The sequence below is a fragment of the Herpailurus yagouaroundi genome, unplaced genomic scaffold, assembly GCF_014898765.1.
Source record: "Herpailurus yagouaroundi ecotype Mexico unplaced genomic scaffold, PumYag 66177, whole genome shotgun sequence".
Taxonomy (NCBI): domain Eukaryota; kingdom Metazoa; phylum Chordata; class Mammalia; order Carnivora; family Felidae; genus Herpailurus; species Herpailurus yagouaroundi.
Window position 1 is genome coordinate 34,888 of NW_024419212.1, and position 18,692 is coordinate 53,579.

Genomic DNA, 18,692 nt, shown 5'->3' on the forward strand with positions numbered 1-18,692 from the left:
AGGGGGAGGGGGAGGGGGAGGGGGGAGAGGAGGGGAGAAAAGAAGAAAAGGAGAAAAGAAAAGAAAAAAGGAAAGAAAAGAAAGAAAAGAAAAGAAAAGAAAAGAAAAGAAAAGAAAAGAAAAGAAAAAAGAGAAAAGAAAAAAGAAAGAGAAAAGAAAAGAAGAAAAGAAGAGAAAAGAAAAGAAGAAAAGAAAGAAAAAAAAGAAAAGAAAAGAGAAAAGACATTAAGACCCTACTAGAGTAAATACAAAACTGAGGAAGTTTATCTCTCATAGATATGCTCTATAAGAAATGCTATAGGAAAATCCTCGAGATGAAAGAGCATTCCAGTACTTTATCTGGTATTTCTATAGACAAATGTAAAAACCAGTATTGTATTTTTATTCATGACTTCTATTTTCTTTGTAACTGGAAAGTGCATAAACAATAAATATAAAACTATGTTAATGGACAAAGAATGCATAAAGATGTAATTTGTTAGAATAATAGAAAGGAAGAATACAGAGCTACCAAGGAATAAAGGTGTTGTTGTTTTGTTTTTTTTTTTTTTTGAAATTTACTACTGAAGATAAGTTGGCATTAATTTAAATTACAAAGATATAAATTAAAATAGTAATTGTAATCACCAAACAAACCATTAAGCAATAACTAAAACATTAACAATAAACAAAGGCATTAAACCAATATACTAGAATAAACCAATTAACAACAGAGAAGAAAGTAATAGAATTGAGGATCAAAAAAAGATATGATAGAAAACAACAGAATGGCAGAAATAAATCCTTCCCTACTGGTAATTACAGGTAATTTTAAAAATCACACTCAGAAAAACTACAGAATGAACAGAAAACACTGTTCAACTCTTGTCAATTAGAAACTAATCTGGATAGAAATAGTTTAAAAGTGCAACAGTGGAGAAATTTATTCCACGTATAATGGTGACTAACAGAGAGCTAGTGACTACATAGTAACAGAAAATATAGGCTTGAAGTAAATAACTGAACTGAAGGATATACTGATAACTGAGATAATTATATATGGATAAAAGCTAAATTTATCAAGAAGATAAATGAAATACAGAAGAGAAAAATAACACAGAATGAACAAAACCAAAAGCTAATTCCTTGAAATGAGTAACAAAACTGATGTACCTTTAGCTACATTAAGGCAAAGATATATCTTTTATATAATTATTATAATTTGAGGAAGATTCAAATTATTTTCTTTTATGTTTAGTTATTTTTGGAGAAGAGAGAGACAGAGCATGAGTGGGAGAGGGGCAGAGAGAGAGAGCAACATACAGAATCAGAAGCAGGTTCCAGGCTCTGAGTTGTCAGCACAGAGCCCGACATGGGGCTCGAACTCACTAACTGTGAGATCATGAACTGAGCTGAAGCTGGACGCTCAACTGACTGAGCCACCCAGGTACCCTGAAGACTCAAACTATTCAAATGAGAAATGAAAGTGGTATACTACTGCCAAGTTAACAGAAATAAAAAAGAGGTAAGAGAATACCATAAAAAACTATGTGCTGAATATATGTGGGAGAAAAAAACATTAGCAAGAAGCAGGAGAGAGGACAAATGGTGCAACTAAACAGCTGTCTGATTTCATTATACATCAATTTTCAGACTTACCTGTTTTTTATGAGACAATAGTGATGTTAAAGAAGGAAAATCACATGCAAGTAAGAATTTATAGAATGTCTGTAATGGAGGGAAGCCCTGAAGATGCCAAGATCATTTTATGAAGATGGAAAACAAAAACGGACAGGAGTTATTAAAGAAATTGTACAGAAATTGACCTAGACCTTACAGAAGTACATATCAGAAAATTACAGCATGCTGCAGAGATAGTGCACTGCTTTACCTTCTACAGGACTGCTGGCTTTTGCAAAATTGGCTAATATAAATCAATCCTTGATATTCTCAAATCTGAAACCACTTCTTGACTCCAATTTAAGCTTCATAAAATTAGAATTTATACCCATTGATGTTAACAGAAAACCAATCCTAGCCTAGGAGTATCACAGTCCAGCTTTTAACTTTTATGTTAATTAATAACTATCCTTTCTCTTCCTTTTAATGATATACTAGTTCTCCAAATAGGATTGCAGCTTGACCGCAGTACAGACAAGAAAAGAGACATATGAGACTAAACCTGATCTCTATATCAAAATGCATGTAACTTTATTTACTCCAAAGGGAAGTTCTTCCTTATTCCCTTCCCACACTAGGACAGGCATTAAATCTGTTTTGCACCTTATTTCCAGGTACTCACTGGGATACCATGAGACATGAGGGTGTTGGGATTCATGAGTGTGACAAGCTGATGTAGCAGGTCAGGCTGGCTATCAAATAGCTCGGGTGTCAGCCTCTTCATCACCTCCTCCAACTGCTCTGCTGCCAGTGAAGGTACCCCATACCAGGTTTTCGGCTCACCCCTGCTCAGGTAAAGAGGAGACATAGAGTCTGGGCATATCCTTGCACATGGCAGAAGTCTTAATATCCATCCCAGCCATTTGGGCCCAACTCACCAGTGCAGATAGTTAATAGAGTAACTCCAGTGATCCTCAATATGCCAACAAAATGCTGAGAATACCATGCCTACATAGAGCCAGGGAACCTTCATGCCTGAGATGTCTGCATTGATGTGGCACAGAACAGACTGATCAAGCACTGGCATTACATTCAGATTCCAACCACTGGTCGCATATTCCTGTTAGGTAAGAGATTTGCCAGACTAAGAATGAAGCATGATGGGGTGAATGAAGACAAACTAAGCCAGGCACATACAGGAAGACAACTATTGTCAGGACATACTATCTGCTTTGCTTTAGGAGTAAAGACTTAGTATTCATGGTACCTCAGGAAGTATGTTATTTCTGAATGCAAATCTTCTCTTGGGTAGAGAGAACAGTGTAACTCAAAATATTAATTATTCATAATCCAGATTAAAACTCATCTGCCCTGATGGGGCACCTGCATGCCTAGTCAGTTAAGCATCCAACTCCAGCTCAGGTCATGACCTCACAATTCCCTAGTTCAACCCCTGGATCAGGCTCTGTGCTGACAGCTTGGAGCCTGGAGTCTGCTACAGATTCTGTGTCTCCTCCCTCTCTCTCTGCCCTTCCCCTACTCACACGCTGTCTCTCTTAAAAATAAATAAATAATGGGGCGCCTGGGTGGCGCAGTCGGTTGAGCGTCCGACTTCAGCCAGGTCACGATCTCGCGGTCCGGGAGTTCGAGCCCCGCGTCGGGCTTTGGGCTGATGGCCCGGAGCCTGGAGCCTGTTTCCGATTCTGTGTCTCCCTCTCTCTCTGCCCCTCCCCCGTTCATGCTCTGTCTCTCTCTGTCCCAAAAATAAATAAACGTTGAAAAAAAATTTTTTAATAAAAATAAATAAATAAATAAATAAATAAATAAATAAATAAACATTAAAACATTTTTAAAAATAAATAATTAAGTCCAAGAGAAACAAACAAAAAGATTCATTTGCCCTGAAACTAATAAGCACTCTTCAGAGATGTTCTCTAAAGTCACATTATCCCATTATCAGGCAATTACTAGGTATAATTAGGTCTTTAATTAATCCTTAAGTATTTACATCTCCTAAATACCAAAATATTTTTCCCTTACATGCCTCTGTATTACAAGGCCAAATAGTGAAACAAAAACTGTGTTCAAAATCTTATCCAAATCTTAGCTATACTGAGTTTTTTCCACAGAATATTTCAGACATTCCATCACTCTCAAACTACCAAACTTATTTATTATTTATCTATTTATACCATCTCATCCATTTGTGTATGTTGTGTTTTGAAACACAAGTTATGAATGCATTTAGGGGAAGTATAAGAAATTTTTGGCTGAAAAAGCACATCAATGAAATGTCAAAGCAGGACTAAAGGCCTATCTCTACACAAAAAAACTGGCAAAAATTAGACTCATCTTGAAAATTCTGAATAGTCAAAGGTCTACTGAAACCACAGGAGAACTCAAATGAATAAAAATAGTAAAGCTCCATGAAACTGTAACTTAATTGTCCACCCCCACCCACTCCACAATGTGATAATCTTGAAGACAGCAGCCTACATGGGTCACATGGGTTCCTTATTCCAGAAAGAACAACATTTATCTTGTTCTCAAAAATTTTGTTTGGCTTGTCAGGAGGAGCACCCCCAAAGAAAACTAATGCAAAAGGCTTATCTTTACTGTGCGTAACTCAGATCTGAATTCAAAATCAGCAATGGAGAACATTTCTTGAAAACACAGATAGGCAAATGAACCAATGAATCCTTCCTACAACAAAGCATAGCAGCTGCAACAAACAACAGACAGTGGAAAAGTTGAGAGTGAGACGCTTTCTGGATTAAGGGTTTTGAAAGCTTCCATATATTCATTCCAAGGAACCTACAAGGAGAAAGGTATCCAGGGTAGGGAACAAGCTAAGAAAAGGTACCTAAATTTTTACTTCTGCCTGAACTTCAAGCTCTGTGCAAATAAGAAATAAAGAGTTGTAAGCCTATATAAAGGCCTATATGTAAATAGCCTATATAAGTCATAGACAGTCATAGACAGTCATAAAGTCATATAGCCAATCTGTAAAGAATGGAAGAATAGGGGCGCCTGGGTGGCGCAGTCGGTTAAGCGTCTGACTTCAGCCAGGTCACGATCTCGCGGTCCGTGAGTTCGAGCCCTGCGTCAGGCTCTGGGCTGATGGCTCGGAGCCTGGAGCCTGTTTCCGATTCTGTGTCTCCCTCTCTCTCTCTGCCCCTCCCCCGTTCATGCTCTGTCTCTCTCTGTCCCCCCAAAAATAAGTAAACGTTGAAAAAAAAAAAAAAAGAATGGAATACTCAGAGACAATGTGACAAAAAATGCCTGTGCAAAAATAATTTTAAAAACTCACTTAAAACAGGTGCACCACCTGTAAGTAGTCTAATCTTGAAATCATTCTAATGTATTGAATAATAAAACTAATCGCATTTATTTTTTCTGCTTTCCAAATGTGAAAATAAGATTTTGCAATCAAAAACTGACCAAAAGTAATTATGAAAACAACAGTAAGAAACAGTAATTGAACTTAGTTAATACCTCCTAAGAACAGAAAAATCAATTGAGGCTTTTAGCTTCCTGCGAAGTGATATCATGGTGATAAAAGTATTAATTGCTACAGTTATTGAATACTAATTATGCACCAAACTCTAATTTCCTGAACATACGTTATTTCATTTAATCATTACAACATTTGGAGGTTGTGAATATTATCTCCATTATTTTGGTGGGAAGATTTTGAAGGCTTAGAGGGAATAAGCCTCGTACCTAAAGTCACAGCAGCAAGTATAGATTCAAGCCGGAATTTGAATCCAGACCTTGCTGATTCTAAAGCCCTTGTTCTTAGTTACTTTAATATATTACTTCTTGTAGAATAAAACCAAAACTTATCTTGAACCCTTTTTCCTAATCTAAAATGTTTTTCTCCAACACCCTCAGTCAAATATACCCAGATTTTTATTATCCTGTAATAAGTTTATGCCATCAATCTTGTTATCTTCTTGGTTTTGACTATCAGACTGAAACTTAACGTTTTTCTGGTCTAACTATGTGATCGATACTCATGTTGTTTAGTCACTTCATTGATCACCACCCTAAACTTAAAAAAAAATTTTTTTTAATGGAAGTACGGTATCCTTGGTTTGGAAGTAAAAAGTTCAGCAATTTAGTTTGGTAATCTATGCTCTCATGGTCCAAGACTGTAAGGATTGTTTTGGCCCTTGCTGAAGATGCTGAACCATGTTGCCTCCATTCAGATTAGTGGGCTTCCTCCTCAGCTTACCAGTTAGCCAAATGACAACTATATTGGTGTTGACAGTGAATATACATCTTATATTTAATGATCAAGAAAATTCAGGCTCCAGACAATTTGACCTGGGGCTCTCTGATGCTTCCTGCCAACTGCAGGAACAGATTTCCCATTCAAACTATGAAGTTTGATTGTTATGCTCCCTGAATAGGTTTGTGGTAGAGAATATTCCCTGTAATTGTATTTCCTTTTGGTGGGCATAACAAATAGTTGTCTGTGGGGCATAGGCTTAGGAATCCCCTGGGCTTACACCAATGTGTTAACAAGGCATAAAGAAGTACAAAGGCATAGAATGCTCACACCAGAGTTTGGGTAAACCAGACTGGCACCCCAAGAACAGGGGGGTACAAAGGCACCCCAAGAACAGGGAGGTACAAAGACAACCCAGAATTGAGAGGGAATGTAAGGCACTCCAAAATAGACAGGGGATGCAAAGGCACCCCAGAATAGAGGGGGTGCAGAACCCCAGAATAGAGTGGGAGGGGCAAAGACCCAAAATAGGTATGGGTGTAAAGGTGCCCAATACATAGGTATATGAAATAAACAAGATTAGATATTCAGGGTGGAAGCACCCCCAATTTAGTACTATAGCAGAAAATCTGCTTTCACAGAAGAAAAGGGCCAAGTTAAGTAAATTGGTGAAGTGGACTATGGACCACTGTGTTGCAGGCCCAGAGCGGAGATGACTAACAGGAGAAAAGGTGTCTTGTGAAGCCTGAGACTATTCCCCCTATCTGTCTCATCCTCTGTGTTTAGCTAAATTAAACAGACAGGGTGCCTCTTGACTGCCATTAACAACCATCTGCCCATCTGCCTGGCACCAGGATTTTTTTATATTAACCCAAACCCCAAACACCGTATGTCTTCAAAATCCCGTTTCCTCACATCCCCAAGTTCATGTTCATCGACTGACTGTCTCTTTGTGCATGCCCATCACATTTGTAAGCCTTCTTATCTTAATAAATATGAGGACGGACCCTTATTTGGGGGCTCTTGTCTTTTCCTGGACATTAGTCATCTCTGCTTTTCATCCTGTGTCCCGCTGTCTGGCTAGACCAGAGAGAACTATGGAAGCTGTCCTCAGACTGCTGGTACGAACAGCAGTGGCATGGTGACAAATAACTTGGAATGCCTGGTTGGCTCAGTCAGTACAGCATGTGACCCTTGATCTCAGGCTCCTGAGTCTGAGCCCCACGCTGTACATAGATATTACTTAAAAAAAAAATCAAAAGACAAATACTATTTTGTTGAAAAGCATAGATGCGTCCAGCTCAGTGGCTTGAGATTACTCTGTATTATTTGCATCGTACAATTTAGAAACTAGAAAAAGCCTATGAAGAAAATTATCATTCTGAAATATTTGTGTAAGCCAGGATTTACTCTATAGACAAAAATCTCCTGAGAGATAAGTGAAAGAGAATAAAGTTGAAGTTTACATTTGTTGAAATATACTAACCTCTAAAAGTTTTGTTTTGTTTTGTTTTGTTTAACAAATCAAGATCCACTTGCAGGGGGAAAACAAAACAAAATAAAACAAAACAGGGGCACCTGTGTGGTTCAATCAGTTCAGCCTCCAACTTCAGTTCAGGTCATAATCTCACAGTTTATGAGTTTTAGCCCCACATCAGACTGCACTAACAGCTGTAGAGCCTGCTTTAGATTTTCCCTCTCTCTGTCTCTTTGCCCCTCTCCTGCTTGCACACACACCCTCTCACTCTCTCTAATAAAACAAACAAACAAAAAAACTTAAAACAAGTAATACAACCCTAAGAAGCAGCAAGAAAAAAACATGAGCCTTACCGTATTAAATACAGCGTTACCATATTAAATACAGCGTTACCGTATTAAATACAGCGTTACCGTATTAAAAATGTAATTTGTAAAATGCCAACAAAAATTACAAAGCATGCACAAAGACATGATCCATTATAAAAAGTCAGTTAAAGAGATTTGCTTTAAAACGAAAGACAAACAAGCTAAAGAGGAAAGGATTGAAAAATTAAAAATTGTATTTCAGGCAAACAGTAATGAAAGGAGATGGAGGTAGTTCTGTTACTCTCAGACAAAACAGACTTTAAGAATTATTTAAAACAGAGAAAACATTATACACTGATAAAAATAATCTATCAAGGACATAAGTATTATATATGCACCTAAAAATTACTACTGAGATAAATGAGGCAAAAATGATGGAACTAAAGGAACAAACAGTTCTACAATAATTGGATATTTTATTATTTTATTTTATTATTTCCCCTCTAACATAGCAGTATTCTCATGTGAAGGAAACATAACAAGCAGAAGTTAGATGCTTAGCCAAAATGACAAGACAGAGAAATTCTCCCCAAAAGGAGATCAAGAAGAAATCACAGTCAAGAACCTGCTCAAAACAAATATAAGCAATTTATCTGAACAAGAATTTGGAACAATAAAGCTACTATCTGGGCTTGAAAAAAAAGCATGGAGGACACAAAAAAAACCCTTGCTGCAGAGATGAGACACCTAAAAACTAGTCAGACTGAAATAACACTATAACTGAAATGCAAAACCAACTGGATATAGTCACAATGAGGGTTGAAGAAGCAGAGGAGAAAGTATGTGAAACAGAAAATAAAATCATGAAAATAATGAGGCTGAGAAGAGGGAAAGGGAAAAATCAGATCACGAGAGGAGAATCAGAGAACTAAGTGAGTCCATGAAATGAAACAGTATCCATATCACAGGAAACACAGAAGAAATGCAGGAAAATGGGGCAGAAAGTACATACGAACATATTATAGCTGAGAACTTCCATGATGTAGGGAAGGAAGCAGGCATCCAAGTCCAAAAGGCACAGAGAACTCCCTTCAAAATCAACAAAACAAGTCAACACCACAACATATCATAGTGAAACTGGCAAAATATACAGATAAAGTGAGAATTCTGAAAACAGCGAGGGACAAATGGGCCTTAACTTACAAAGGAAGACATATATGAGTAGTAGCAGACCTGTCAATAAGAACTTGACAGGCCAGAAAGGATTGGCAGGAAATATTCTATGTGCTAAATAGCAAAAAAATATGCAGCCAAGAATCCTTTATCCAGAAAGGCTGTAATAGAGAATAGAAAGAGAGATAAAGGGGTTTCCCAGGCAAACAAAAAGTAAAGGAGTTATGACCACTAAACCAGCTAGGCAAGAAATTTTAAGGGGGACTCTCTGAGTGGAAGGAAAACAAACAACAAGCAAAAAAAAAAAAAAAAAAAAAAAAAAAAAAAAAAAAAAAAAAAAAAAATCCATCAAGACCAAAGCAACAAAGACTACAAAGGATCAGATAACATCTCTGGAAACACCAACTCTTATAGGTAACACAATGGCACTAAATTCAGGTGTTTCAATAGTCACTCTGAATGTAAATGGACTAACTTGTTCCAAATGTGTCAAAAAACACATGGTGAAAATGGATAAAAAAACAAGATCCATCTATATGCTGTCTACAATATACACATTTTAGACCTGAGGACACCTACAAACTGGAAGTAAGGAGATGTAGAACCATCTATCATGCTACTGGATGTCAAAAAAAAGAAATCCCAAATAGCCATACTTGTATCAGACAAACTAGATTTTAAAACAAAAACTTTAAAACAAGACAAAAGGACATTATATCATAATAAAGGGATATATTCATCAAGAAGAGCTAACAATAGTAAATACTTATGCCTCCAACTGGGAGGCACTCAAATATATAAATCAATTAATAATAAACATAAAGGACCTCACTGATAACACAATAAGCAGAAAGGTCTTTAACATCCCACTTACATCAATGGACAGATCAGGTAAGCAGAAAATCAACAAGGAAACAATGGCTTTAAATGACACACAGGACCAGATGGACTTAACATGTATACTCAGAACATTTCATCCTAAAACAGCAGAATACACATTTTTTCAGGTGCACATGGAGTATTTCCCAGAAAAGATCACATACCGAGTCACAAAGCAGCCTTCAATAGCTACTAAGAGACCAAGATCATACCTTCCACGTTTTCAGATCACAACTTTACGAATCTTGAAGTCAATCGTAAGAAAAATTTTGGAAATGCCACAAACACGACACAAACAGCAAATAAAATCTAAAGCTAGCAGAAGGGAATAAAGATTACCGCAGAAAAAACAATACACAAACAAAAAACCTGGTAGGACATCAATGAAACTAAGAGCTGCTTGAAATAATTAATAAAATTGATAAATCACTAGCCAGACTTATCAAAAAGAAAAGAGTAAGAACTCAATATCATGAATAAAAGAGAAGAGATCAAAACTAATACCACAGAAATAATAAAAATTTTAAGACAGTACCATGAAAAATCATATGCCAACAAAGTAGGCTATCTGGAAAAAACAAATTCCTAGAAACTCATAAACTACCAAAACTAAAACAGGAAGAAACAGAAAATTTGAACAGTCCCACAACCAGCAAAGAAATGGCATCAATTATCAAAAATCTCCCAACGAACAACACTCCAGAGCCAGATGGCTTCTCAGGGGAATTTTACCAGACATTTAAAGAAGAGTTAGTATCTATTCCTCTCAAACTGTTCCAAAAAAATAGAAATGGAAGCAAAATTTTCCAACTCATTCTATGAGGGCAGCATTACTGTGACAACAAAACCAGAGACCCCACAAAAAACAAGAATTACAGGCCAAAAATACCTGATGAAGACGGATGCAAAAAGTCTCATTAAGATTCTAGCAAATCGGGGCGCCTGGGTGGCGCAGTCGGTTAAGCGTCCGACTTCAGCCAGGTCACGATCTCGCGGTCCGTGAGTTCGAGCCCTGCGTCGGGCTCTGGGCTGATGGCTCAGAGCCTGGAGCCTGTTTCCAGTTCTGTGTCTCCCTCTCTCTCTGCCCCTCGCCCGTTCATGCTCTGTCTCTCTCTGTCCCAAAAATAAATAAACGTTGAAAAAAAAAATTAAAAAAAAAAAAAAAAGATTCTAGCAAATCAAATTCAACAGTACATTAGAAGTATTCACTATGGGGGCGCCTGGGTGGCTCAGTCAGTTAAGCGTCTGAGTTCAGCTCAGGTCATGATCTCACCATTTGTGAGTTTGAGCCCTGCATCAGGCTCTGTGCTGACAGCTCAGAACCTTGGAGCCTGTTTCAGATTGTGTGTCTCCCTCTCTCTCTGTTCTTCCCCTGCTCATGCTCTGTCTCTCTCTGTCTCAAAAATAAATAAAACATTAAAAAACATTAAAAAAAAAAGAAGTATTCACTATGAACAAGACGGCTGTAGGGCTGGTTCAATATTCACAAATCAATCAGTGTGATATATACCATAGTAATAAAAGGATAAGAACCATATAAACCTCTCACAGACGTAGGAAAAGCATCTGACAAAATACAATATCCATTCTTGATAAAAATCCTTTCACAAAGTAAGGATAGGCAGAAGATACCTCAACATCATAAAGGCCATATATAAAGACCCATAGCTAACATCATATTCAGTGGGGAAAAACTGATAGCTAATCTTCTATATCATGGATGTCTATTCTCACTATTACTACCAGTTAACACAGTACTGGAAGTCTTAACCTCAGTGATCAGACAACAAAAAGAAATAAAAGGCATCCCAATGTACAAGGAAGAAGTCAAACATTCACTATTATGAGATGACATGTTACTTTGTAGAAAACCGAACTGCTAGAACTAATACATGAATTCAGCAAAGCTGCAGGATATAAAATCAATGTGCAGAAATCTGTTTCATTTCTATACACCAACAATGAAGCAGCAGCAAAAGAAATCAAGGAACTGATCCCATTTACAACTGCACCTAGTAAAACAATAAGATACCTAGGAATAAAGACAGGCAAAAGATCTATACTCTGCAGATTACAGAAAACTTATGAAAGAAATTGAAGACACAAAAAAATGGAAAAACATTCCATGCTCATGAAATGGAAGAACAATGTTAAAATGTCTATGCTACCCAAAGCAATCTATACATTTAATGCAATCCTTATCAAAATATCACCAGCATTTTTCACAGAGCTAGAACAACTGTAAATTATATGGAACCACAAAAGACCTGGAATAGGCAAAGCAATCCTGGAAAAGAAAAGCAGATCCAGAGGTATTATCATTCCAGACTTCAAGCAATACTAAGATGCAATCATCAAGACAGTATGTTATTGGCACAAAAACAGACACAGAAATGAATGAAACAGAATAGAAAACCTAGACACAGATTCACAACCATACATCAACCAATCATCAACAAAGAAGAGTACCCAATGGAAAAAAGACAGGATATTCTACAAATGGTGTTGGGAAAACTGGACAGCAACATGCAGAAGAATAAAACTTGACACTTTCTTACACCATACACAAAAATAAATTCAAAATGGATTAAAGACCTAAATGTGAGACAGGAAATCATCAAAATCCTGGAGGAGAAAGCAGGCAGCAACCATTCTGATCACAGCTGGAGACACTTATTACTAGATACATTTCCAGAAGCAAGGAAAACAAAAGCAAGTATGAACTACTGGCACCTCATTAAGATAAAAAGCTTCTGCCCAGTGAAGGAATAATCAACAAAACTAAAAGGCTTAGAAACGGGAGACAATATTTGCAAATGATGTATCAAATAATCTGTTAGTATCCAAAATCTATAATTTCTCAAGCTCAACATCTAAAAAACAAATTATCCAGTTAAGAAATGGGCAAGAAGACATGAATAGACATTTGTTCAAGAAGGCTAGATAGCTAACAGACACATGAAGAGATGATCAACATCCCTTTCATCATAAGGGAAAACTCAAAACCATGATGCAATACCACCACACACATGTCAGAATGGCTGAAGTTAACAAGAAACAACAGATATTGGTGAGGATGTGGAGAAAGGGAAACCATCTTACACTATTGGTGGGAATGCAAACTGGTGCAGCAACTCTTGAAAACAATATACAGGTTCCTCAAAGAGTTAAAAATAGAACTATCCTACAATGCAGCAATTGCACTACTAGGCATTTACCCAAAGAATACAAAAATACAAATTCAAAGGGATACATAAACTCCCATGGTTTTGGCACTGTGGACAAGTCAACCTATGGAAAGAGCCCAAATGTCCACCAACTGATGAATGGATAAAGAAGACACAGTATATACATTCAATAGCATCTTTGTTAGCCATCAAAAAGAATGAAATCTTGACATTTACAACAAAACTGCTACAACTACAGTGTACGATACAAAATAAGTCAATCAGATAACAGTAAATATATGATTTCATTCATATATATATTAAATCATAATTTCATTCAACAATAACAAATGAAATACGGGAGAAGGAAAAAGAAAAGAGAGGGAAACAAATCACAAGAGACCTTAAAGACAGAGAAGAAACTGAGGGTTGATGGAAGAATGAGTTAAATAGGGGATGGGCACTAAGGAGGGCACTTGTGATGAGTACTGGGTGTTATATGTAAGTGATGAACCACTGACTTTTACTCCTGAAGCCACTAACTGTAGTGCATGTTAAATAACTGGAATTTAAATAAAAATTTAAAAAGAGAAATAAAATAAATTACCAGTAGGCAACAACAAAGAAATTAAAAAGTAGCATAAAAGGGAGTAAAGAGTCATGAAGCTAAAAAAATTCAACCTCTAGGATTTTATGACAGAAACATTAGAGGTAGAGTTATGATGGAACGGTTGACAGCTGCAACTGATGAATACTGTATTCCCAGATTAATACAGTAAACTCCTGGTATTTTAAATTAAAAAGTCACACCTTCTATGTCACAAAAATTGCAGTAAGCCAAAACCAACATCTTACAGCAAGCAGAAAAGAAAAACAGATTAAATTACTTATAAATCAATGTAAGATTCATATTGGATGTCTCAAAGTCAGTAATTCAACAATATCTTTAATGTATCACAAAGAAAATAACTCCCATACCACATTTATACATGTCCAGAGATATAACTTTTTAAGAATAAAAGCAAAGAAATGTTTCTTTTTAACAAATAAAAATTAATGAATACCTCTACCTAAGAAATCGGTGAAGGATTTATTTATTTCAGAAAAAAAGGAACACAGCCTTTGGAAAAAAGATCTGTGTTTCAAGAATAACAATAAGCCAAAAAGAAAAAATATATAAAAGTGAATAAATCCATATTAAATCTGAAAATGTAAAATAATTAAAATTATATCTATTTTATTGAAAAAAAGAAGAGGCATAAATAAAAATTTTTAAAAACATTAGAAGGGACGTAAACACAATTGTAGCAATCTAATGTTGCTTTGGATGGCGAGAAATTTCAAATAAAGTTAAACATTAAACTTAAACAAAAAAATATGAAAAATAACATACACATATATGTATACACCCACATATATTCCTATATATTGAATTGGTAAGACAAAAATGGAATGAGAAAATCAGACAAAAGAAAAAGAAACCTAAAAAGGTAAGGAAATTAAATTCTAACTAAGAAAAATTTCTGCAAATAATCAAAAATCACTGATTTTATGTGGATTTAAAAAAACTCCTTACATGGATTAAAAAATGATTTCTGTGTTAGTTACGTATAAGAAACATACCTAAAGCCTCAGTAAAATACACCATATGAAAGATATATAGAAGTAGAAACTCAGGAAAAGAGACCACTGCATTTATCTGTTTTATGAAAATTATAAAATCAGTAACAGCACAACAAACCCATCCGGGAGAGAAATACTACATATGAAAATACCTCAAGTACTTACTTACCCATATATACACACACTCGTACATCCAAGCACTACACATGCATTGTAAGTACCTGGGGCTTCTAAGAGTTTGTACATAATATAATGTATATTCTAAGAGTTTGTACATAATATAATGTATATATAAAGTATAATATAATATATACTTAAACAAAATTTTTTTAATGTTTATTTATTTTTGAGAGAGAGAGAGAGAGAGAGGGAGACACAGAGAGAGAGAGAGAGAGAGACACACACAGAATCCAAAGCAGGCTCCAGGCTCTGAGCTGTCAGCACATTGCCCAACGTAGGGATCAAACTCACAAGCCGTGAGATTATAACCTGAGCCGAAGTTGAAGGCCCAACCAACTGAGCCACCCACCAGGTGCCCGGTAAGTTGTATACTTTTACAGGCACCCCGTAGGTTGTATACTTCTAAAAGTCTACACTTGGAATAACCTAATGAAAAGTGATGAAGTTGAAGACAGAAATTTTAATTCTCTCACTAGTCTAACTCCAATGCATGTCCAAATATGTAACCTAGAAACTGCTGCTTTAGGAGACATGTGAAATGATGTCTATAAAAGCCAAATACTGGAAGTAACCCACCAGAAAAATGGATAAATGGATAATCTCAATGGGATATTATACAATAGTGAATAACTAAATTCAAGCCATAAACAAAAATATGGATGATTTTTCAAAGCCTAACACTGATTATAAAAAGCAATCAGAAATATATATAGCATAATATTTGTAATGCTCAAAATAAGGATATCATATATTCATATACAGTTATACACTGAAAGAGAATTATGACAAATTTTTGTCTCCTTTTGAGACTGAGAGACTCACAAGACTTGTGACTTGTGGAGAAAAACAGAAATAGATGTAATTGTATTAGAAAACATCAGTTCTGGGGTGCCTGGGTGGCTCAGTCAGTTAAGCAACCAAATTCAGCTCAGGTCATGACCTCACAATTTGTGAGTTCAAGATCCACATCAGCCTCTGTGCTGACAGTGTGGAGCCTGCTTGGGATTCTCTCCATCCCTTTCTCTGCCCCTCCCCTAATTGTGCTCACTCTAAATAAATAAATAAATAAATTTTTAAAAATATTAGGAAGGGGTGCCTGGGTGGCTCAGTCAGTTAAGCATCCGACTTTGGCTCAGGTCATGATCTCATGGTTTGTGAGTTCGAGCCCCACATTGGATTCTATGCTGACAGTGTGGAGCCTGGAGTCTGCTTTGGATCCTCTGTCTCCCTCTCTCACTGCCCTTCCCTGCTTCAGCACACTTTTTGTGCACTCTCCCTCTCTCAGAAATGAAGTATTAAAAAGTTAGTTCTCAGATTCAAACGTGGGCTTAAGGACATTATTTAATGTTATGTTTTATAACTGACAAAGAAACTATATATATTCTCTTATAGTTTCATGACATCCTGATCAGTTGTATCCAACTGCCAAATACTAATTCCAAGAATACCAAGATGTTAGTCAGGGAAACTACAGGTATTTCCTCCTTTTCTTATTTTATATTTTTAATTTTCTGCAGCTAATATAATACTTTTATTTAGGAAACTGAACTATTTTTTGTAAAAACAGACTGTTCAAGTGCTCCCATATATGTATACAAAGATATTATACCCTCACCCACATATGCAGTTAGGTAATACATACAGACTAGTGCTTAAGTCTTTCTGAAAATTTCTACCTTCTTAATTTGCTACTTTTGTTATCTGCATCAACTGTCTCATAATGCATTACTGGCCAACATTGTAGGATGACTATCAGAAAAGGAATAAACAGGAATAATTCCCCATAATACACAAGATGCACAATTTTTCAGTGTCTTCTTCACTCGTATTGTTTGATTCTCCATCAGAAATTTCTAATATGATTATTCATATTTAAAATTTTTTTAAATTTATTTATTTAGTTTGAGAGAGAAAACAAGAGAAAGAGCAAGGAAAGAACAGACAGAGGGAGAGAGAGAATCCCAAGCAGGCTCCACACTGTCATTGCAGAGCCGAATGTGGGGCTTGAACCCACAAACCATGAGATCAAGACTTGAGCCAAAATCAAGAGTCAGACGCTTAACTGACTGAGCCACCCAGTTACCCCAATTAGTGAAATTTTAGGACATGTAAATGGATCCAACTATATACATGATATTGTCTTGTACCAAAGGATAAAATTAGTAGTTTCTGTATTACTCCATCTGTTCCACATGATGAACACAAATAAAAACTCAATGAGGGTACTTCCCAATGCTTTTTATTCCAAACTATAAATATGAATATGAATAAAGTGATCATAGCACATGTTTTTCTTGATTATACAGTATCTTCGGTAAACTCGAAGTATGTACTTTCAGGGAAATAGGAGGGACCCTTGTGGCTCCTAACTGATAATGCTAAGATACCATACTATTCCTTGTGTTTTCTGCCACCACCAATGCAGAATGGAAGTTATGCAAATTCCGGGTTACTCACAGATCATCCACTGACAGTAAACCTTATCTATATTTCTATTTTGTAAAAAAAAAAGCTCTATACAGAAGGACTCACAAGAACAAATGGTTTCACATGCTAAAATGACTTTCTCTACCTGTACTGTTAATGAGTTACAGATCACATTACCTCCTCCTCAGGAGACAGGTTCTTTTTGCTACTGCTGACAGGGAAACCACTGCCAAATTCTTTGGAATGAATGTCTGCTCCATACTCAACCGTTACATCTTCTTCAATGCTGCTAACCAGCCTCCAGAATTCCTTCTCTACATGTTCTGTAGGTACCATCTGTGACAAAAGATGTAAAAAATGATCATAGCATGTTGTATTTTGGCCCCATGTCTCTATGAGCACTAAAACTATGAGACACTAATCCCCGTATCCCCATTCCACAATCACATACATGCACAGGCATGTTGAAGTAGTCAGCCTTGAAGGAATCTGCCATTTCACCAAAGCTCTGCAAAGTGTACTCCTGGGTAGCCTGCTCAAAGCCAAAGGCTTCAGGGGGCCTCTTACACTCCTGAAATAGGAAAGTATTTCAGCAAGAAAGGGCAAATAGTCAAAGAACATGAAAAGAACAGCAGGAGATACATTTTATGCTCTACTGCTACTTTTTGTTATGTTTCAAGGCCGGTGGTTTCTTTGGTATCTACTAAACCTTTTCCTTTGTTCCCATGGTTCACATCATTTGTATTATAACCCTTCCCTCTTAAATCTCTACAATCCTACAGATAGTCTGTCCAACCACTGTTGCTTATTAACTGATAGCTAATCAAAACCTGACAGAAGAATTAACTTATTTTTTTAATGTTTTATTTATTTCTGAGAGCAAAAGAGAGAGAGAGAGAGAGAGAGAGAGAGAGAGAGAGGGGGAGAGAGAGAAAGAGCATGAGCAGGAGAGGAAGAGAGACAGAGAGACACAAAATGTGAAGCAAGCTCCAGGCTCTGAGCTGTCAGACAGAGCCCAATGCAGGGCACAAACTCACCAACCGTGAGATCATTACCTGAGCCGAAGCTGCATGCTCAAATGACTAAGGTGGCTAGATGCCCCTAAAGTATTAATTTATAAAAGGGCAGCAACTCACACCTATTCTATACTCACTTAAAACCAGGAGGCTAGATTTTAAAAAATTACAAAGAATGAAATTTAAAATATTAATAGTCAACAGGCATACCGCCATGATACACTTTGGGCATCTCCAGACCCCTCTAGGGATTTCAGGAAGCGGTGGCATTAGGCAGAAGATGTGGTAATTGTCACCACAGCCATCACAAAGAAGAAGTTTGTCAACTTCATCCCCTCGGGAGCATATTCGGCAAACATAGGTCTCAACCTATGAGGAAAAATAAAATAAAATTATAAGCTGCTTGCTCCATGACATCCTGTCCCAGGTTTCCACACCATTTATTTTAAGCATGTACCACCAATCAACAACTATGTCATATTCTACTCATGAGTTCACTACTTAGTGAAAATATAACATGACATAAACAATTATTAAATAATACAACATGTCGGGGCGCCTGGGTGGCGCAGTCGGTTAAGCGTCCGACTTCAGCCAGGTCACGATCTC

At 36.6% G+C, this 18,692-nt stretch overlaps 1 protein-coding gene across 9 annotated transcripts in view; it reads right to left on the reverse strand.

Moving 5' to 3' along the window:
• The window catches only part of LOC121024589 (lysine-specific demethylase 5D), a 46,194-nt gene that overhangs the window by 16,460 nt on the left and 11,042 nt on the right, over positions 1 to 18,692 (reverse strand). For 8 of the 9 annotated variants that reach the window (XM_040466795.1, XM_040466794.1, XM_040466791.1 and 5 more), the window contains 5 exons: positions 18,294 to 18,452; positions 17,519 to 17,638; positions 17,245 to 17,403; positions 2,538 to 2,719; positions 2,282 to 2,444 (listed from right to left, as the gene is read on the reverse strand). In XM_040466795.1, the coding sequence (XP_040322729.1) occupies positions 2,282 to 2,444; positions 2,538 to 2,719; positions 17,245 to 17,403; positions 17,519 to 17,638; positions 18,294 to 18,452 (783 nt within the window). The remainder of the gene's footprint in view (positions 1 to 2,281; positions 2,445 to 2,537; positions 2,720 to 17,244; positions 17,404 to 17,518; positions 17,639 to 18,293; positions 18,453 to 18,692) is intronic. The other variant, XM_040466796.1, reaches the window with a different exon arrangement.